This window comes from Rhinolophus ferrumequinum, chromosome 9, assembly GCF_004115265.2.
Source record: "Rhinolophus ferrumequinum isolate MPI-CBG mRhiFer1 chromosome 9, mRhiFer1_v1.p, whole genome shotgun sequence".
NCBI classification, from domain to species: Eukaryota; Metazoa; Chordata; class Mammalia; order Chiroptera; family Rhinolophidae; genus Rhinolophus; species Rhinolophus ferrumequinum.
In genome coordinates, this window is record NC_046292.1 from 34,294,623 (window position 1) to 34,318,460 (window position 23,838).

The 23,838-nt window shown below is 36.4% G+C and overlaps 1 protein-coding gene and 1 non-coding gene across 2 annotated transcripts in view; both read right to left on the reverse strand.

The window, feature by feature from the left end:
- Nucleotides 1–10,036: 10,036 nt before the first annotated feature.
- LOC117027302 (selection and upkeep of intraepithelial T-cells protein 7-like) overlaps nt 10,037–23,838 on the reverse strand; it is a 29,912-nt gene continuing 16,110 nt past the window's right edge. Inside the window, exons 6-8 of the mRNA XM_033114903.1 lie at nt 22,648–22,755; nt 11,732–11,854; nt 10,037–10,404 (exon numbers count right to left, since the gene is read on the reverse strand). Coding sequence (XP_032970794.1) covers nt 10,316–10,404; nt 11,732–11,854; nt 22,648–22,755 — 320 coding nt within the window. The 3' untranslated portion in view covers nt 10,037–10,315. The remainder of the gene's footprint in view (nt 10,405–11,731; nt 11,855–22,647; nt 22,756–23,838) is intronic.
- LOC117027917 (U6 spliceosomal RNA) lies at nt 16,490–16,596 on the reverse strand. Its single transcript, XR_004424031.1, has one exon. It is a non-coding gene; the product is annotated as a U6 spliceosomal RNA (small nuclear RNA).

The window sequence follows — 23,838 nt, forward strand, 5'->3', positions numbered from 1 at the left end:
TTCAGATGCCATTGGTAATTTTAAATTTCCCCTAGATGTTTGCATTGTGCAAACCAGTTTGAAATCTATGCCTCTATAGTTAATAGATATTTCTGACTTCCCCTTAAAATTTTTCAGGGCTTGTGATAGGAAGAATTTGAGAGGAAGAGTAATGGAGTTTTTCAGTTGGGGGTATTGGAAATAGGATTTGGGGAATTCCAAATCCCGTTAGCTCTGCTGTTTGGTGACTATCTTTATTTTCTAGTTCTGATTGTGGGACTACACTGTTATGCAAGAACAAGCTTCATCTTGCAAAGACGTGACTTCATGTGTTGTTATTTCCATCCATTGCATAAGGTAATGAGAACATTTGCTTTCACTCTCTGTTTACATAGTGAAGAGTTTCAATGTGGTTGATGGGAAAATTCTGCTCTAAACAGTGTAGGAGGGTTTATATGACCATCAATTACTTCTTAGATTGGTCAATAAAAGAAAAAGAATGATGAATAAAATCTCATCAAAACTTACAATTTCCTCTCATTTAAATACAATATTAAGGATTTTAGGCTTCTGCTTGAGATCCATGAATTTGGAGTGTTGATCCAAGCCTAACAACAAGGAAAACCTGGATAATCAACAAAATCATAAGTTTTCTTAAACCCTGTAGAGTTTGTAGGGAAGACGGTAGCCTGAAATTTCCAAAAATAGAAGAGACACAAGCACTGACTTACCTGGGCAGAGCACAGGAAGAAGAGAGAAGACACCACTGAAACTGGTATGAAGACTTGAGCTAAAATTTTAATTAATAAAGGCCAAGTTTGGGCTAACATGAGAGTGTACATCCCTAGGCAATACGGACACAAAAGGAGTTTGTACCCTCCTGCAAGATCGTCACTGTGGTCTTCAGTGAATACATGCGAATGATGGAGGCAGAGCAGGAGACTGGAGAAAGCCTTCTTGTGAAACCAAGGAGAGAGGCAGTCCCCCATTTGGTGGGAAAGGCAGAAGTTACACCCAGTTCCTCTTCCCTTATGGAATAAAAGTGTTAAGATGCTGGCAAAAGGGCAGACAACCAACCCTATCACCCCCAGGGCATGTGAAGACCTGTTACTCTGTAGATAAAAAGGGAAGAGAAAAGTTTCTCTACCCCTGAGGGAGGGGCAGGAAAAGGTACTGGGCTTAAACTGTTGAGACAGCTCCCCAGGGAGGAAACCAGAATGACTGATAAAACCTCTCACCTGAGACCAAGGCACACAGGACAGGACCTGCCTAAGTCTGAGCTAAACTAGGACAACAGACAACATTCTCCCATTCCTGACACCAGGGTGGTAAGCGCTGAGTAACATGGAATAGCAGATTACTAAGGGCGAGACCAGAGCACAGAGACCTTCTCTGATACGCAAACTCGCCAGGAAAGCCTACAGCTTGGTGTAGTACAGGAACATTGAGCAAAAGCCTCACACAAATCAGTTTCCACTCCCAAACCCACAGTAATACTAGAGGAATTTGAAGCCAATGGTTCTCTGAGATTAACTATAGGAACAATAAAACCCAAAGCTGGATCAGCTCCTTAAGGTATTGATTCAACACATCCCATTAAAGGCTTTGCCGAAGCTGGCCCATCTCTAGGCATAAATACTATTTACCTCAGTAGCTACTATTCTACACACCACGTCCTACTTTAACCAAAAATTGAGATACACAGTAAAATAACCCAATGTCAAGAGACAAAACAATAAACAAAGCAAGACTCAGAGAAGGCCCAGATGTTGGAATTATCAGACAGGGAATTTAAATAACAGTGAGTAATAAAAGGTATACAGCATACATGAATAGATGGGAAATTTCAGCAGAGATATGAAAACCCAGACTGAGAAACCTTCTGAAAAGAACTGTTCTGTATTCCTCAAATACATCAAGGTCAATGATCGTTAGGCCATATTTAGGCCAGGAACAGGAAACTTCTTATCTTAAAAGCCATCTTGTCTTGCTTTGTACCTTGTACCTGCAGGCTTGTGTTTGCCTTAGGCCTGGAGAAGCCGCCTGGAATGTAAAAACCATCTTGTCCTATCTTGCTTTGTACTTTGTTTGTCTCCTAGGGGCTTGTGATTAGTGGGACTGGTTGGGCCTGGGCGGTCCAGACGGAGGCCTGAGGGTCAGGGTGTGGAGCTGGAGGGCTTGGTCATGCCCCGAGACCCTTGGTTGCTAGAGACAATGCAATGAAAATCCCCTGAAGCATTGAAGGGGTAACAACCTTGTTCACCCCCTCCTATAAAACTCCATACCCCTTTTTGCTCGGAGAGTTTATCATCTTTTCTAGCCTGACCTCCCACAGCTCAAAAACGCCAAATAAATTTTAATAGACCAATTTTGGTCTCCCGTGCCTCATTCCTCCAGCCTCATTCCTCCAGCCGTGCCCAACAATAATAACAAAGAAAGCTAAGATGACTGTCATGAGGGGTCTCTGGTCCCGTTCCCTGCATAAGAATGCAGGATATGGCGAGGCCAAAAAGGAACACAAACAGAACCATGGGATGGGGAGGGTCATACCACTATATTCTCACTGGTGGCTGGGTTGGAGACACAGGAAGCAGGAGCCACACAATCCGCCATCTGCCGTCTGCTTCTCTGCCAACCAACCAACCAACAAACCAAACCCCTAGCGTAGCCGGCAGTTATATTAGTGGTTAATGGCTAACTGGTAACAGCTGATGGCCACCCAGCCACAGCAGATGGCCATCTGATTACAGCTGATGGCCACCTAATAACCAAGCCAGCACCCTTTCACGTGAGGCCAAGAGCCTGGAAACTGCTCTCTGGAACTCTGTCCTCACAATGATATGTCATCTATATATCATATATATATACAGGCATACTTTGCAGATATTGTGGATTTGGTTCTAGACCACTGTGATAAAGAGAATACCGCAATAAAGCACGTCATAAATTTTTTGGTTTCCCAGTGCATATAAAAATTATGTTTATATTATATTGTAGTCCATTAAATGTGCAGTAGCATTATGGTCTAAAAAAACAATGTACATACCTTAATTAATACTTTATTGCCAAAAAATGCTATCTGTCACCTGAACCTTCAGGGAGTCAAAACCTTTTTGCTGGTAGAAGGTCTTGCCTTGATGCAATGGTTGCTGACTGATCAGCATGGTGGTTGCTGAAGGTGTGTGGCTGTGGTGATTTCTTAAAATAAGACAACAATGAAGTTTGATGCATCAATTGTCTTCCATTCAAAAATGATTTTTCTGTAGCATGTGATGCTGTTTCATAGCATTTTACCCACAGTAGAACTTCTTTCAAAATTGGAGTCAGTCTTGTCAAACCCCGCCTCTGCTTTATCGACTAAATTTATGTAATATTCTAAATCCTCTGTTGTCACTTCAACAATCTTTACCAGCAGTAGATTCCATCTTAAGAAACTACTTTCTTTGCTCGTCTATTAGCAAAGGAAGCTACTCCTCATCTGCTAAAGTTTTATCATGAGATTGCAGCAATTCAGTCAGACATGTGAATGGCCGGTCCGTGGAGCAGTTAGAACACACACAACATTTATTGACTAAGTTCACCATCTTAGATGGGCGGGGTTCGTGGCACCCCCCCCCCCAAACAAATATAAAAGTAACATCAAAGATCACTGATTGTCATAACTGTCGTATCCAGTGCAACACAGGTCGTGAGCGAATGAGAAAGGGCGGTTAAGAAAGAAACAGAAATCAAAAAAGTTTTGAAACAGGGGCCAAGGGTCCACAGCCTCAAAGGACTGAGAGCCCTGAATCGGGCCACCTTGTGGCTTTTACTGATGAACACACAAGGAAGTAGCATTGTTTTATCCATGGTCTGTGAGTCTCATACATCATACCAGAAAACGGATTCAAACCAATCACCCTTGCCTGCAAACAGCAAGAATTGAAAGTCCCATGATGTCTTAATAGTTATGGTATGTCCCTCCCCAGGGACAAAACCTTTATGCTGAAACTTATTGATAAGAATAGAAGGAGAACTGATGTTATCACATCATTGATTCACTTCCCAAGCAGGTTGTGGGAAGGAATATAGCCACAAAGGCAGAAGCTCTCCTCAGCCGGGGCAATGTGGGGGGCTGTGCCCAACTCCATCGACCCCATGAGTTCTCCTGGTGGTCCCCACATGGCTACGCCTGGCTTGGGTTGTTCCCCCCGTAGGGAATCTTACCTATCATTGGCTGACCAGCCATCTTTTAGGGCCAGAGAGACATAAGGTGTAAGCACAAAGGGGAAACAAAGTCCCTGAAAGGATTAGTCTCACACTCTTCTTTCTTCAGGGATAGGCACGAGGGGACAGACGGTTAGGCTGCTGTGTGACAACAATAACAAATATAATAATAATGAAAAAGTTTGAAATATTGTGAGAATTCCCAAAATGTGACAGAGACATGAAGTGAGCATATGTTGGAAAAATGGTACTGATAGACTTGCTCAAAGGATTGCCACAAACTTTTTTTTTTTATTAGTTTCAGGTGCACAAGACAAAGTAATACTTAGACGTTTATCATTTATGTCCCTCACACTGTGTGAACCCCCCTCCCCCCATCCACTATCCCTCTGACATCGCACAGAGCCATTACATTTCCATTGTCTCTATTCCTAATGCTGTACTCCGCTTCTTGTAACTATATACATAACATATAAACTTGTAGTTGACATTCATTACTGTTCAGCTTCAGGTGCACAGTGCAGTGATCAGGCATCTACATCATCCCTGAGGTGGTCTCCTAAATGGGACACGTGTCTATCAGATACCCTACAAAATCTTTACAAAATTATTGATTACGTTCCCCAAATTAATTTTCAAAACCCCGTGGCCATCTTGTGATTACTGACTGTTTTCTAATCCCCTCACTTTCCCCCTTATCCCCACCCCCCCCATCTAGCAACCCTCAGTTTTTCCTCTATGTCTCCAAAACTGTTTCTGATTAGTTCATTCACTTATTCTTTTCTTTAGATTCCACATATAAGTGAGATCATATGGTATTTGTCTTTCTCTATCTGACTTATTTTACTTAACATAATGTTCTCTAGGTCCATTCATGTTGTTGCAAATGGTAAGATTTCTTTCTTCTTTATGGCTGTGTAATACTCCATTGTATAAATGTACCAGTTTCTTAATCCAGTCATCTACCGATGGGCATTTTGGTTGTTTCCATGTCTTGGCTATTGTGTATAGTGCTGCAATAAACGTAGGAGTGCATAAAGATTTTTGAATTGGAGTTTTGGATTTCTCCGGATAGATACCTAGGAGTGGAATTGCTGGATCATAAGGTAGTTCCATTTTCAGATTTTTGAGATACCTCCATACTGTTTTCCATAGTGGCTGCACCAATCTGCAATCCCACCAACAGTGCAGAAGCGTTCCCTTTTCTCCACATCCGCGCCAGCACTTGTTGTTTGTTGATTTACTGATGATAGCCATTTTGACTGGGGTGAGGTGGTATCTCATTGTGGTTTTTATTTGCATTTCTCTGATGGTTAGTGAGGTTGAGCATTTCTTCATATGTCTGTTTGCCATCTGTATGTCCTTTTTAGAAAAATGTCTCTTCATGTCCTCTGCCCATTTTTTAATTGGGTTGTTTGTTTTTTATTGAGAAAGTCATATAATGGAATCATGAAATATGTAACCTTTTGAGATTAACTTCTTTCACTTGATCTAAACCTTTGGCGATTCATCCATATTGTTGTGTGTATCAATAGTGCATTTTTTTTTAGTGCTGAGTAGTATTCCATTGTATAGATGTACCACTATCTAGTTATCCTTTCTCCCATTGAAGGACATTAGGATTGAAAGCATAGCCCATTTCCACAATTTTGATTGATTGATTCCAGCTTTATTGAGGTATACTTGACCAGTAAAAATGGTTTACATTTAAGGTGTACAAATGATGTTTTGCTATATGCATACATTGTAAAATGATTACCACAATCAAGCTAATTAACATATCTATCACCTCGCATAGTTACATTTTGTGTGTGTGTGTGTGTGTGTGTGTGTGTGTGTGTGTGTGTAGTCAGAACACTTAAGATCAACTCTCTTTGCAAATTTCAAGTATATAACAGACTATTATTAATGGACATTTTGGGGGTTGGGATGGAACTCTTTGGTATTCTGATTGTGGTGGTGATTACACAATCTATACATGTGTTCAATTTAATATAACTGTATACCAAAATAGAAAAAAGGAAATTTCACTGGATAACAACAAAATCCAAGATAATCTGGAAAAGATAAAACTATTGGTTGCCAGGTTTTCTTTCTTCAGCACTTTAACAATTTTGCTCCTCTATCTTCTCGCATCCTTTGTTTCTGAGAACAAATTAGTACTCATTTGAGTTGTTTATTCATTTGAAATGTATTACTTCCCCTTTGGCTATTTTCAATGTTTCCTTTGTATTTCAGCAGTTTGATTATCATGTTCCTAGACATGATTTTCTACATATTTGTACTGCTTGATGTTTATGAGATTCTGAAATCTGTAAATAATCTCTAACTTTGAGATTATTTTACAATTAAAAGTAATTCAACCCCATTCTTTCTCTTCTACTTTCAAGACTCCAATTTCATCCATGTTAGACTATATTGTCATATAGATTCCTGATACTATGTTTATTTCTATTCAATTTTTGTTCCTGTGTTCTTATGATTGGATAATTTCTTTAATTTCACTGCTGCTTCCCTCTCTTATGTTTGTCCTACCATTAATTAAAACCTACAGATAAGAAAGTACAGATAGCCAAATGTCCCTTCAAACCTTGCCATGGAGTCCCCAATTATTAACATTTTGCATTAGTGTGGTACATTAGTTATAATTAAAGAGTTAAAATTGATATCTGATAATTAATTAAGTCCATAGTTTAAATTAATTCCATTTTTCTATTGTACATTCTGTAGACTTTGACAAATGTGTGATAATATGTATTCATCATTACAATATCATACAGAATAGTTTCACCGCACTAAAAATTTTCGGTCCTTCATCTGTTCATCCCTCATCTTCTCCTCCTGAGCCCCTTACAACAACAGCTATTTCTTCTGTCTCCATGGTTTTGCTGTTTCCAGATTATATAATTGAAATCAAATAGTATGTCACTTTTTAATTTGGCTTCTTTCACTTAGCAATATACATGAAGTTTCCTCCATGACTTTCTGTGGTTTGGTACCACATTTCTATTTTTTCAGTGCTTTTTTTTTCAATTATAGTTGATATACAATATTATATTAGTTTCAGGTATACAACATAGTAATTAGACATTTATATAACTTTCCAAGTCATCATCCCAATAAATCTAGTACCCATCTGATGCAATACATAGTTATAATATTGACTATATTCCTTGTAGTATAATTTATAGCCCAATGACTATTTTGTAACTACCAATTTGTACTTCTTAGTCCTGTTACATTTTTCACCCAGGCCCACAACACTCTTCCCATCTGGCAATCATCAAAATGTTCTCTGTGTCTATAAGTCTGTTTCTGTTTTGTTTGTTCATTTATTTTGTTCTTTATATTCCATATGTAAGTGAAATAATGTGTCATGTGTCTTTCTCTGTATGACTTACTCTACTCAGCACAATACCCTGTAGGCCCACCCATGTTGCCACAGATGGCAAGATTTCATTCTTTTTCATGGGTAAGTAATATTCCATTATATACATGTACCACCTCTTCTTTACCCATTCATACATCGATGGACACCCAGCTTACCTCCATATTCTAGTTATTGTAAATAATGCTACAATGAACATATAGATGCACAGGTCCCTTCAAAGTAGTGTTTTGGGTTTCTTCAGATAAATGCCCAGAAGTGGGATTACTGGGTCCTTTTTTGTCTCTTGCTATAGGTTTTGTTTTAAATCTAGTTTGTCTCGTATAAGTATTGTTACCCCAGCTTTTTAAAAAATTTATTTCCATTTGCATGAAATATCTTTTTCCATCCCTTTACCTTCAGTCTGTGTGTGTCTTTCAATTTGAAGTGAGTCTCTTCCAGGCAGCATGAGTACGGGTTTTGTTTTTTTCCTCCATTCAGCCACCCTAGGTCTCATTTAATTTATTATTTTTTTGTGGTATATTTAAGGTTTTTTGTGTATAAGATCATTCAATCTGCCAGCAGAAATGGATTTACTTCCTCTTTTCCAATTTGTAATTCTTTTATAACTTTTGTTGCCTAATTGCTCTGGTGAGGACTTTCAGCACTCTGTCAAATGGAAGTGGCAAGTGGACATCCTTGCCTTTTTCCTGATCTTAAGGGAAAAGCTTTCAGTTTTTCACTAATGAGTATGATGTTGGCTGGGGTTTACTCATGTATGAAAAAAAAAAAGTGAAGACATTACAACTGATGCCATATAAACAAAAATGATCAAAAGAGACTATTATAAACTTTTACACTCCAAAAATGTTGGAAAACTTAGAAGAAATGAATACGTTTCTGGCAATATAAAATATACCAACAATGAATTATGAAGAAATAGAATATCTAAACAGACCTGTAATTAAGAAGGAGTTAGATCAGTAGTCAAAAACTTCCAAAAGAAAGGGGCAGGTTCACATGGCTTCACTGGTGAAATCTATCGAACATTTTAAGAAGAATTAATGTCAATCTTTCAAATTCTTCTGGAAAATGAAGCATAACAAATATTTCCAAATTCATTTTATAAGAGTAGCATTACCCTAATGCCAAAATCAGACAGAGATATTACAAAAAAGTAAAACTACAGGACAATCCCTGATAAGCATAGATGCAAATATTAGCTAATAGAATTCAACAACACATTAAAAGGATCAGACACTATACCTAAGTGAAATATATGCCTGGGTTTCAGGGAAGGCTTAACATATGAAAATCAATTAATGTGATACACAACATAAACAGAATAAAGGACAAAAAAAATCACATGAATGTCTCAATAAATGCAGAAGAATATTTGACATAATTCAACATCTTTTCACGATGAAAATACTCAACAAACCAGCAGGTAGAAGACATCTGTGGATCACTTTGTGGCTCATGCTGAGTAGGGCACAGGCTGCTGCTGATGTTGCTAAACTTTCATGATATCAGAGGCATTATTCATTATGAATTTGTGCCAACTGGGCAAACAGTTAACCAAGTTTACTGTTTGGAAGTGCTGAAAAGGCTTTGTGAAAAAGTTAGATGACCTGAACTTTTTGCCAACAATTCATGGCTCTTGCATCACAACGTTGGCATTCTAATTATGATGTGTCTTGGTGTAGACCTGTTTGGGTTCGTCTTGTTTGGGATTCTCTGCACTTCCTGGGCTTGTATGTCTATTTCCTTCACCAGGTTAGGAAAGTTTTCAGTCGTTATTTCTTCAAATAGGTTTTCAATTCCTGCTCTCTCTCTTCTCCTTCTGGTCCCCCTACAATGTGGATGTCTTAAATTTTTCAGAATACGTGTCTTTCACCTCTTTGGTTAAATTTATTCCTAGGTATTTTGTTTTTGATGAAATTGTGCATGGAATTGTTTTCTTAACTTCTCCTTCAGATTGTTCATTATTGGGGTATAGAAACACAACCAATTTCTGTATATTGATTTTGTATTTTGCAACTTCACTGAATTCATTTATTAGTTCTAATAGGTTTTTGGTGGAATCTTTAGGGTTTTCTATATATAGTATCATGTCATTTACACATATTAACAATTTTACTTCTTCCTTTCCAATTTGGATAACTTTCACTTCTCTTTCTTGTCTGAATGTTGTGGTTAGAACTTCCAGTACTATGTGAGATAGAAAGCACTATGTAACAATTTTTTGGAATAGTTTGAGAAAGATAGGTATTAATTCTTCTTTAAGTATTTGGTAGAATTTACTGGTGAGTCTGTCTGGTCCTAGACTTTTGTTTGTTAGGAGTTTTTTGATTACTGCTTAAATTTCTTTGCTAGTAATCAGTCTGTTTAAATTTTTTATTTCTTCCTAGTTCAGTCTTGGAAGGTTGTATGCTCCAGAAATTTATCTGTTTCTTCTAGGTTGTCCAACTTGTTGGCTTGTAATCGTTCATAATATTCTTTAATGATCCTTTGTGTTTCTGTGGTATTAGTTGTAACTTCTCCTCTTTCATGTTTGATTTTATTTATTTGGGCTGTCTCTTTTTTTTATGAATTTGCTAAAGTTTGGTCATTTTTGTTGAATAGCATATTGGTTTAAATAGACATCCAAATATATGTACAGGTTGTGGTTGGTTGATATGCCTTTTAATTAGGAAACTATAAGTTCAGTTTCCATAACATTTTATTTTCTAGCAACATTTATTTAAGAACTTGGATCATTTGTTACATAGTGCTTTCTATCTCTACATTTTGCTGATTGTATCTCTGTGAATTTCTTTCATGTATGAGCATTCTTCTCTTACTTATATGTCCTACAAATTGGAGAAAAAATATGTTTAATCAGATTCAGGGTTTCTTCCTTCCTTCCCTCCTTCCTTCCTTCCTTCCTTCTTTCCTATCTAGGAACATGTCATAGATAGTATTTTGTTATTAGTTGTAGAATAATCTCTGGTTGTCCCATTTTCTGTGATATTAGCAGCCATTGATGTTCAATGACTAGGTTTTTAATATTTTTCCATATTACTTTATTTAAATAGTCATCATATTGACAACCATTATAACACTATGCATTTATTTTTTAATTAATATTTCATTGATTAAAATTATTTTACTTATTTCTTATATATTCATTATTCATCTAATTTTTTATAAATTCTCATTTCTAGCTGAATTTTTTTTCTTAAATTTTATACAGTCTATTATAATGGTGAATTCTGTAAGTCCTTGACTACTTTTGGCTCTTTCTTGTAAGAAATTATTTGGAATAGTTAAAATTGTTGGCCCAAAACACATTTACCCCTTAGAATCCCATATATATATTTCTTGTTTCTTCTAACATCTAGCTATATACACAAGATATTCACTATCTATTTAATACTATGTTCATTTAAGAAAATTCTATCAAGAAAGCAATGTACTCATGATTTTGTAAATTGAAATCTACTTACAAGAAGTTTTTATGGGAAAATTATACATCTAAGGACTTGTTGGCCCTTATTTATATCAGAAACAAAGTTTTGGCAAAAAGAAAAATCAAAAGAATTTCTAGCTTAATACCTATTACTTGGGATTCCTGGATGAACAAAAGTGGAGAAATGGTGAAATTCATTAAAGGAGGCAGGGTAAAAAGACTTAAATGATGTCCAAGTAGAATAAAGTCTTAGTAATTTTCAGTGAATGGAATAATATAAGAGCTAGATAAATTAATCTATGTGGACAACAATGTCACAACATGTACTTGGAAAGACCCACATTGAATTCTTCTTTTTGGGTGCTAGAGATATAGATGTGTAAATAAAAATTGACCTACATGTCGCAGGAGGAGAATAACAAATCTGAAATGCATGGCTATGATTCTGTGTGTTACTACTAGGTGAAGGACAGACCAGAAGAAGTCTGAAGGTCAGAGCAGAAGCAGAGTCATACTTTGATTGTGTACTTGAGATGCTATAACTTAACCTTAGTATATTAATATATAACTTCACAAAACCACGTTTGGAACTTATTTTTCTTTCTCTCTGGAAACAGGATGAACCCTGGACTAATAACTAGGAAGAAAGTGGAGCCTTACAGGGAATGTAAAATAAATATGTGCTGGAAAAATGATAGTTAGAATCATGAATAACCATGATCACTTACCTTTTAGTGTCAGGTGTAAACAAATGATAAGCACACCGAAAAACACCATCAGTACACCTGCCAATATTGCTATATCAAATATCCAGTCACTGTACAAGACAAAAAGAGGATCTGAAATGGAAACTGAGAAAGGTGTAAAAATTAGGAAATTAGTTGAACTGAGAACTAGGGGGAGAGAATATTCAAGAACCAACATTTAGTATAACTTTATTGTACTGATAACTTATTCTTTAGAAGTCGTTTTACTACTTAAAGTGGACTAATTCAGTTAACCCTCATAACATCTATATAAAATAGATTCTTTAATATTCTTTTATTTTCTTCTTTATTATCAATTTTAAGTTGATGTTATAATAGGATGAAACTTAGATGAGTAAAATAGACTTTGTGTTTGGGAGGGCTATGAATGTTTGGGGTTGAAACATTGTCATAGGCAGAAAGAACCCACAAAGATATCCATGTCCCAATTCCTGGAATCTATGAATGAGTTACAGTGCATGAAAAACGAGACTTTGACAATATAATTAAGGTTATGGAGCTTAAACTAGGGAGATAATCCAGGATTATTTAGGTGGGCCAACTCTAATCATATGAGCCCATAAAAGCAGAGACTTTTTCTGGCTGCAGTCAGATATATATGGCAGAAGGAGAAGTCAGAGATTTCAAATGCTGAAAGGGACTTGACCAACCATTGCTGGCAAAGCATAATGGAAAGCATGAGAAGATACCCCAGCAGCCTCTACGAGACCCCCAGCTGACAATCACCTAAGTTCTACAACTCCAAGGAACTAACATTTTCCAACAACTTAAATAAATTTGGAAGTAGATGAGTGAAGCTCTGAGTATAATCTATTCTGGGGCAAAATTCCTCTCCATTATGAAAAACTAGATGAAAATTATCTGCTCCTAAAATATAATGGTAAAACAGTTATAGGTATTCCCATTGAAATGTGGAGAAAAGGAGAATAAAAAAAAGTAGTGCAAATTCAAAATTCAACTGGGCAAACTCCATTAGATTTCAAGTCCTGGGGACAATCCTCTGTGACTCATGGCTCTGATCTCTGGGGCTCTGGTACCATTCCTGGAATCATTCTTTCTTTTTCATGAAAGGTAGTACATGGTAGTAGGCTGAATAATGGAACCCCAAAATATTCGAGATCTAATCTATGGAAGTCATGTGTGGTACCTCATATGGTAAAAGTATTTGTGGATGTTATTAAGTTAAGGATTTTGAGATGGAGAAATTACCCTGGATTATCTCGGTGGGCCCAACGCAATCACAAATACCTTTATAAGAGAGAGGCAGAAGTTTATTTTATATGCAAGAAAAAAAAAGTGGATTTGAAGACAGAGCAGAGAGATATTTAAAGATGTTTTGCCACTGGATTTGAAGATAAAAGAAGTGAAACAACAAATCAAGAATGAAGTTTTAGAAGCTATAAGAGAAAAGAAATTAGGTTCTCTCTAGATATTTAGGAAGGTGTACAGTCTTTGTGACACCTTGGATTCACCCAAGCAAAATTCATTTCAGACTTCTGAACTTTAGAACTGTAAAAGAATAAATGTGTGTTGCTTTAAAACACTAATTTGAGGTAATTTGGTACAGTGGCCATAGGAAAGTAATACAGTGCATTTGCACCTGATTACTTTTATTATTCTGTTTCCTGTCAGAAAACTTTAGAAGTCCAATAATCTTTCATTTCATCTTCTCTCTTTTTTTGGCACAAGTTCACAGTGTTTCTGCTAGTATAACATTCTCAAGAACCTTGAAGTTTTCCTATGTATTTCACAGGGACAAACTCTATTAGGTAAGAGATTCCTCCACAGATATTTCCTGGATATCATCTTTATTCCTGGCTTTTGCTGATATTAGGGAGGGGATCCATTAGTCACTTATCTCATCTCATCTCATCTCATCTCATCTCATCTCATCTCATCTCATCTCATCTCATCTCATCTCATCTCATCAAATCATGAAGCCCTCTGCAAAACTGAATACTATGGTCGTTGATCCTTTCAAGACTTCAGCAAAATTTGTCCAAACACACCCTTGGTTTTCTTTACAGAGCACTTTCCAGGCAGTGACTCTCCTAATTTTAGCACATTTTGCAATCTGGATTGCTGAGAACTTCCCACATTATCAGGTGCTGGTCTCTTTTTGTTGTTCTGTCAATCTTTTTTTTCCCTATCACATTTTACTAAAAGTGACAAGAAGAAAACAGACCATATCTTCAAACCTTTGATTAGAAGTCTCATCTAAATATACAATTTTATCACTTACAAGTTGTGATTTCCACACAACTGTAGGACATAATTCAGCCCACTATTTTGCTATTTTATAACAATGATCTTTTTTTCCTTCTAGTTTCCAATAATATGTTCCTCATTTCCTTCTGAGACTGTACCATAGCACCTTTAATGTCCATATTTCTACCAACAGTATCTTTATAATGATTTAGATATTTTCTAAGATGATATAGTTTTTCTCTATTATGCTCTTCACATCCTTCTGAGCCCTCACCAGCAGTGCCTTTAACACCCATATTTCTACTAACTGTCTACTTAAGGCAATCTAGGCTTTTAAAATTATGCTTCTTGAAATATTTCCAGCCTCTATCATTACCCAATTCCAAAGCTATTTTCACATTTAAAAATATTTGTTACACTAGCACTCTATTTCCATGTACCAAAATTTGCATTAGTTATTATACCTTTTGTTGCTCTAATAAATCACCACAAATTTGTTGGCTTAAAATAGCATCACTAATTTTATCAGTTATGAAAATCAGAAGTCCAGAGTCAGTTTCACTAAGCTGAAATTAAGGTTTTGGCAGTCCTGCATTCTTTCTGGAGGCTCTAAGGGTTAGACCATTTTCTTGCCTTTTCCAGCTTTTAAAGGCTGCCTACATTCCTGGACTCATAGCCACCTTCTCCATCTTCAAAGCTCATCACTCCCAACTCCTCTTCTTTCCTTATATCTTCACCATCTGACTCTGATTCTCCCATCTCCCACTTATAAGGACATTTATGATCACAGTGACCAACCCACACAATCCAGTATAATCTCCTATTTCAAGATTCTTAAGTTAATCATGTCCATACATTCCCCTTACCACATAAGGTAATTTATCAAAAGTCCTGGGGACTACAAAGTCCTGGCTCCTCTTCAGGACCTATTATTTCACCTACCAGACATGATTATTGTAATACCCAGGGCAAATACTAAGAAAAACTCCAAAAAAATATAAAAATAGTAAAAGAAACATGATGCACTAGGAAATATCTATTTAATACAAAGAAGGCAATAATTAAGGAAGAAAGGACCCAAAAAACAACAAACGAAAAAGACACATAGAAAACAAATAGAATCATGGCAGATATAAACACTATCCTATTAGTAATTATATTAAAGGTAAATAGAATAAATGTTCCAAGGAAAATGTAGAATTTTTTTCTACCTTCTGCAATATTTGCAGAATTGATTAAAAAAAAAAAACACCTCAGTTCAAATATATGCTGTTTATAAGAGATACTTTAAATTCAAAGACACAAATAATTTGAAAGTAAAGGATGGGAAAAGATGACATGCCAATAGTACGAAAAGAGAGTTGGAATAGATGTACTAAAAATGAATAAAAGGAAGTTTAATGGGAAAGTTACCAGAGACAAAGAAAGATATTTTATAATGATGAGGGTCTAACTATCAGGAAGGCATAAAATTTACAAACATATATGCAACTAACAATAGAGTCTCAAAATACATAAAGCAAAAACTGATAGAACTGATGAGAGGACTATACAATTGAACATAATAATTGTTTACTATAATATTTCACTTTCAATAATGGATAGAACAACTAGGCAGAAGATAAACAGAGAAATATAAGACTTGAGCGACATCATAAATCAACTAAACCTAACAGACATTTATAGAACATTCCATGAAACAAAAGAATATGCATTCTTCTCAAGTGCACATTGAATATTTGCCTATATAGACAGTGTGGAGGCCACCAACAAATTCCTCAAATTTTAAAAGAATTGAAATAACACATAGGTTGTTCTCTGAAAAATGGCATTAAATTAGAAATCAAAAACAGAAGACATTTTGGGACATTCACAAATGTGTTGAAATTAAAAACCATTCTCCTGAATAACCAATGGGTCAAAGAAGAAATCACAAGTGAAATTACAAAACACTTTCAGAAGAATTAAAACGACAACAGAACATACTAAAATGTATGGGGAGCATATAGAATATCACATAGAAGAAAAGTTATAGATGCCCTACATTATATCAGAAGGAAAACCTCATATCTATAAACTTACTTCACACCATAAGACACTAGAAAAAGAAGAGCACACTACATTCAAAGAAAACAGAAAGAAGAAATGATAAAAATTAAAATTAAAATAAATGAAATAGATAATAGCAAAACAACAGAGAAAATCAATTATACAAAGAGCAAGTTATTGAGAAGATAAACAAAATGAACAAGTCTTTAGCAAGACTGAAAAAAAAAGAAACAAAGACTATAATTAGTAAAATAAGTAATGAAAGAGGGCATCATTTCTAAGACCACAGAAGTTAAAAGGATTTTAATGGAATACTATGAAGAAATGAATACCTAAAATTTCGATAACTCAGACGAAATGGACAAATTCATAGAAAGACCCAAACAGTGAAATTGACCCAGAAGGAAAGGAAAACGTGTATAGTCATATAACATGTAAAAAATTGAATTATTATTATTATTATTTTTTATGGAACGCTTCACAAATTTGTGTATCATCCTTGTGCTGGGGCCATGCTAATCTTCTCTGTAGGGTTCTAATTTTAGTATATGTGCTGCCAAAGCGAGCACTGAATTAATATATTCTTTTCTCATCCCAACAAAGAAAAGCTCAGGCTCAGATAGCTTCACATGTAAATTCTACTAAAATTTGTAGAATTAATATTAATCTTTCACAAACTCTTCCAAAAAATAGAAAAGGCAGAATCACTTCCCAAATGATTCACCGAGCCCACTTTACTGTTATATCAAAACAACACAAAAATATTATATGAAAAGAAAACTGCAAATCCATATACCTTATGAACACAAAATCTTGAACAAGAAGAAATTATTCCTCAATTAATAAAAATACATTAGCAAACCAAATCAGGATTATATATAAGGGATTATTTACCATGATCATGTGAGATTTGTCCCAGGAAGGAAAGGATAGTTTAACATCTGAAAATCAATGTAATACAATGAATAAAGGACAAAACAACATGACCACCTCAACAGAATCAAACAAAGCATCTGAGACAACAGAACACCTTTTCATGATAAAATAATCAGCAAGTCAGGAACTGAACAGAACTTTAAGCCATCTATAAAAATGCCCATAGGTAACATCAAACTATATGGTAAAAGAGTTAATGTTTCCCCCTTATGATCAGGAACAATACAAGGATGTCTGCTTTTACTACTAATATTCAGTGTTGCACCGGATTTCCTAGTCAGGATAATTAGGCAAGAATAAGATAAAAAGCATCAAAATTGTAAAGGAAAAAGTAAGTCTATCTCAATTCAGATAACATGACATTGTACATAGAAAATCCTAAGGAATACACACACACACATACACACACACACACACACACACACTATTAGAATAAATAAACAGTGAATGAATAAATTTAGCAAGGTTTCAGGATACAAGATCAATATACAAAATCAGTTTTACTTCTATGTTTATCAACGATAAAGATGAATGTGAAATTCAGAAAGCAATTTCACTTGCAATAGCATTAAAAAGGGTAGAATTCTTAGGAATAATGAATGACAAAATCCTCAGACTTGTGCACCGTAAATTATAAAACACTGTTGAAACTAATTAAATAAGATCTAAATAACTGGAATAACATTCATGCTCTTTATACTCAAATGTTCATAGTAAAATTATTAATAATAGCCAAAATTGGAAAAACCCAAGGTACAATAACTGAAGAATGAATCAACAAAATGTTCTATATTCATATGATATAATATTATTAAACAATAAAAAGGAATGAAGAACTGACACATACTAAAACATGAATAGACCATCAAAATGATATGCTAAGTGAAAGAAGACAGCAAAAAAAAAAAATATTGTAAATGAAGTAAATAAAGTAAATGATTCTATTTATATTAAATCCTCAGGAAAAGGAAATGAAAGCCAAGATGAGATATCACTACACACACTAAGATAAAATCAGAGAGACTAATGGAATAAAATATTGGAAAACATAAGGAATAAGTGTTCTCTTATGCATTGCCGATGATGTGCAAAATGGTACAGACACTTCAGCAGTTTCTTATAAAGGTAAACATACACCTAACATATGATCCAGTTCAACTCCTGGTATTTAGTTTTAAAAATTGCTGACCACAAATTTTCCCATAGAGATGGTGAAGTAGGTAATCTCTGGGCTTGCATCTCTCACAACCATATCAAAATCACAACTAAACTACAGAACAATCATCACTGAGAACCACCTGAAGTCTAGCTAGATCCTCTAACTAAGGATATACAGAAGAGGCCATGACGGGACTGGTAGGAGGGGTGGAGATGCAGAACAGGCTGGTCCCTATATCCACATGTGGCAGTTAAAAATCGGGATGGATATCTCAGCTGCAGAGCTTCCTCCTGAAAAGTGAGGGGTCCCAACCCTACACCAGAAACCCCAGCCCAGGATTTCAGTGCCAGGAAGACAAGTCCCCACAACTTCTGGCTGTGAAAATCAGTGGATTGTGGATGAATGAGATTAGGATGGCTGCAGTGCCAGGCATTCTTCTTAAAGAGCCTATGCATGAGCTTACTTGCTAATGGACTCACAGACTCTGAGCTCCAGCACTGGGGCAGCAGCTTGAAAGGCACCAGGGACATACAGGGAGGAACTGAATTGTCTGGCTTTAGGGCAAGGGCTGGAGGGGCAGCTTCTCCCAGACAAATGTGCAAGCAGAAGCCGCTGCTTCTTTATTGAGCTCTCCCCACTCCTAGTGTGCAGAGGCAGGTGGCTACCAAATCTGAGTCTCCATTAATCTGCTAACAGCCTTTGCCCAGCATTGGTGATTCCCTGAGACCATGCCCCATCCAACTTGCCAGTCTACCTAAGCCACTTCCAGTGTTTTTTCCATACAAACGGCCTGTCTTAGTTCATGCTTGGCTCATGCTAAAATCTCTCAAAGGTTCACAAACCCCAAACAAGCAGCATCTGACCTTGGTGTGCCCTGCACCTCTTCTTAAGCAGCCCCTAGCCCAACACTAGCAGCAGCCAGCCTTGACTCAGCCTCTTCCAGACACCTGCAAGTCTAGTGTGGTTGGAAGACATCTGTGGATTTCTTTGTGGCTCATGCTAGGTGGCCCTGGGTAGGGCACAGGCTGCAGCTGAACTTGGCCTGTGGCAGGTCTCCTCCCAGGAGACCCTGGGGCCAGCAAGCCTATGACCATCTTCAGACCACATCGGAGCACCACCAGGCCACCTCCACAGACAACACACTCAAAGGACAGACTGCAGGCACCAGAGCCCAGCTAAAGTGGATCCTGCTCTGTAGGGTCAGTCCCTGCACAATAGCTCCTCCATTGTAGTCACAGCCAGTCCTCACAACCAATCAGCCTGAGGGTCAATCTTTCCTATAGATGTACAAAGAGCAACCAAAGCTCAACTACAACAGGAGGGCAAACACAACCAGCACAAGGGACACACCTGGAGTACTGCCTCTGGTAACCAGGGAGACTACACCATTGAGCCCCACAAAACATCTGTTACATAAAACCACTCTACTAAGACCAGGAGAAAGAGCAGTTCTACCTAAAACATAGAAACTAACAAAGGGAGGCAGCCAACATGAGGAGACAAAGAAACATCTCCCAAATGAAAGAACAGAACAAAGCTCCAGAAGATAAACTAAACAAAATGGAGACAAGCAATCTACCAGATGCAGAATTCCAAACACTGGTTATAACGATACTCAATGATCTCAGTGAAAACTTCAACAAAGAGATAGGAAACGTAAAACTGGAGATACAAAACATAAAAAAGAACCAGTCAGATGTGAAGCATACAATAACTGAAATAAAGAATACATTAGAGGGAATTAACAGTAGATTAGATGAAGCAGAGGTTTGAATCAGCAATTTGGAAGATATGGTGGCAGAAAAGACCCAATCAAAACACTAAAAAGAAAAAAGAATCCAAAAAAGTGAGGAGAGTTTAAGGGGCCTCTGAGACAACATCAAGTGTAACAACATTTGCATCATTGGGGTACCAGAAGGAGAAGAGAGAGAGCAAGGAATTGAAAACATATTTGAAGAAATAATGACTGAAAACTGTCCTAACCTGATGAAGGAAACAGACATACAAGCCTAGGAAGTGCAGAGAGTCCCAAACAAGATGAACCCAAAGAGGCCCACGCCAAGACTCATCATAATTAAAATGCTAAGGTTTAAAGACAAGGAAAGAATATTAAAAGCAGCAAGGAAAAGGCAGTCAGTTACCTACAAAGAAGCTACCATAAAACTGTCAGATGATTTCTCAACAGAAACTTTTCAGGCCAGAAGGAATCGGCACAAAATATTCAAAGTGATGAAGATTACTCTACCCAGCAAAGCTATCATTGAAATTGAAGGAGAGATAAAAAGCTTTCCAGACAAGAAAAAGCTAAAGGAGTTCATAACCAGCAAATCAGTATTACAAGAAATGTTAAAGGGACTTCTTTAAGAAGAGGAAAAAAGAAATAAAAAATATGAATAATAAAATGGCAATAACTACATATCTATCAGCAATTACTTTAAATGTACTTGTAAATGGATTAAATGCTCCAGTCAAAAGACCTAGGGTGGCTGAATGGAGGAGAAAACAAAACCCTTACACATGCTGTCCAGAAGAGATTCGCTTCAAATTGAAAGACACACAGAGACTGAAAGTAAAGGGATAGAAAAAGTCATTTCATGAAAATAGAAATGAAAAGAAAATCTGGAGTAGCAATGCTTATACCAGACAAAACAGACTTTAAAACAAAAGCTATAACAGGAGATAAAGAGCCCAGTAACCCCACTTCTGAGTATTTATCCACAGAAACCAAAACACTATTTTGAAGGGACATGTGCATCCAGATGTTCATTGCAGCATTGTTTACATTAGGCAGGATATGGAGGCAACCTGAGTGTCCATCAATGGACGAATGGATAAAGAAGAGGTGGGATATATATATATATATATATATATATATATATATATATATATATATATATATATATATAATGGAATATTACTCAGCCACAAAAAAGAATGAAATCTTGCCATCTGCAGCATCATGGGAGGACCTATAAGGTATTGTGCTGAGTGGAGTCAGACAGAGAAACACAAATGCCACATGATTTAACTTACATGTGGAATCTAAACGAACAAACAAAGCAGAAATAGACTCATAGATACAGAGAACATGTTGATGGTTGCCAGATGGAAGGAGGGTTGGGGGGCTGGGTGAAAAGGTAAAGGGATTAAGAATTAAGAAATTGGTAGTTACAAAATAGACATGGGGATAAAAAGTATAGCATAAGGAATATAGTCAATAACATTATAATAACTATGTATAGTATCAAATGGGTACTAGATTTATTGGGATGATGACATTGTAAGTTACATAGATGTCTAATCACTACGTTGCACACCTGCAACTAATATAATATTATATGTCAACTGTAATTAGAAAATTTAAAAAATGTTAAAAGAATCAAAAAAATAATTGCTGACCAAAGCTAGGTGGTCATCAAACTTCAAAGACCCTTTATAATCAGGGATAATTTATATTTCCATAAAACAGCTCTTGGAATGACTGAATTGAGCTATATCCTGGTCTCTTCGCTTCTCATATTTACTACTACAGAATCTTCAGGAGCGAGTATTAAGACCTCATTGAAACGAAGAAGTCCAGGGGAAGTTTGGCTCACCTATACCACTTTCTCCCACATTGTATGCAGGTGCTTGATTTGTTTATACAACATTACTTTTCCTTTGGTACTGGAAATTATGGTCTTTTTTATCAATTGGTTTGATAAGTTCTGAGGCAGGGTTTTGCAATTTTCAGTAAAGAGTTCAAAATAAAGGTCTATATATGCATGGTTCAAGGCCTATCTAGTATTAGAATGCAAACTGAAGATACAGGAAAAAGTCTGCTGGTAAATACCATACTTCTCTAAAATTCTCTTTTGTGGTTTGAAAACAATGCTTCAAATAAAAGAAAGCATTTTTTTTGCCTTGATTAGATGGTAGTTATTCTGTATATACATTTCCCTTGGAAACCTGTAAATAATGAAGAACTGTCAAGTGCCAAAATCATCTTTTTGAATATTATTATATTAATGCATCAATTTCCCCTCTAAATGATAGCCACATTTCAGACAATAGGTCCAAAAAAGGATTTCAGTGTTTCATGAGCCTCCTGAAATTGCATGCAAACTTAAGCAGCATATGGAAGTACTGCAATCGAATGGAAAACATTTATGTTTGACATTATGTATTCAATGTAGACTCTAAACCCTTAAATACCTAAGAAACATTGACCTGGAGTTATAGATATACACCAGCAGCAGACCCAGCAAAGTAAATTAGTGGCTAGACCCAATCATATTTTCTGAAGCTAGAATGTTTCTTTCTCCTGGAAGCAGAAGGAGCTATGTCCGTAAGTGCATCTGAAACCACTGGCAGCAGTCATAGCAGCTTCGTTCCTTGATACTCACAACAGTCTTAGTGTTGCGATTTGGTCCTCTGAGATGTCACCCAAACCACTGATCTCCTGGTCCTAACAACTCCCAGAAGACAGATTTCCAGGAAAAAGAGAGCTGCCAAGGGAGAGTCGATAACTACTGACCCCACTTACTTCTGATCCGGAATGGCAGATAAAAACAGATGGCAGACAAAAGAACTACAAAAAACAGTATTTCAAGAATGCTTGAGGTCCACCAACGACAGCAGTGATATTTGTACACTAGAACAGAGAAAGTTAGAATTAATAAATGAGGAATACAGGAATCAGGGACATCACTGGCCTAAGGACAATTACCAGAAAATGCACAGCCATTACCCTATGCCCACAACCTAGATAAGGCTCAGGATGTGCCTTTAGTTTGCAGGAGGTGGTAGGGTGTGGTATATATTGCCAAAAAAAGGTACACACATTTTAAGAAAGGAAAAAAACCTGTATTAATTGTAATACTATATACTGAAAACAAAAGATGAATACAAGTCACATTTGATTTCTGCAATTACAAGAGGTGCTCAAAGTGGTTACCATCAGTGTCCAGATACTTCTGATTATGGCAAACTACTGCTTGAGCATAGATAACATCTCTTAAAATATTTCTATATTTTTTGGACCGCGGTATATATACAGTGACCCAAAAATGTATACACATTTTAAGAAAGGAAAAAATTGTATTAAAATTGTTGTACTCAATATATATCAATAACAAAAGACGAATACAAGTCATGTGTATACAATTTTTTGCACCCCCTACATATATATATACATATATATACATACATATATATGTGTGTGTGTGTGTGTGTGTGTATATAATATATTATATATATATATATATATATTACATATATATATATAAGTGCTAAGAGGAGTTTCCTTTCCTAGTTCTCACCACCTAACCTAGCACAAGATTAATCTGCCGGGGGTACTGGAGAGAGGCCCTAGGGACATTTATCAGATTTCTGGGGATTCTGAGGACTGGAAGACTGGATGGGTGTAGCTGTAGTGACACTGAGTTGGCTGAAAGAAAAATAATTGTCTTGGATCCACGGACTCTGAGCATACTTACACCTCTTAGTTTTAATCCCTTGTCAAGTGGGGTTATATCTACAATCCAACAGAGTTCATTAAAATATTTTCCTATATTTTACTAAAATCTGAGGTCTGACAATTAAGTTCACGAACTTGCCACCATGAGCTTACCTTGGCAGCACTGTACAAACAGCTCGATAAGGTTGCATAACCTTGGTATATCAGTATCTCTCAGCTGTGTTCGTGTTCCACATGTGGCAGAGTCTTGCTGAATAA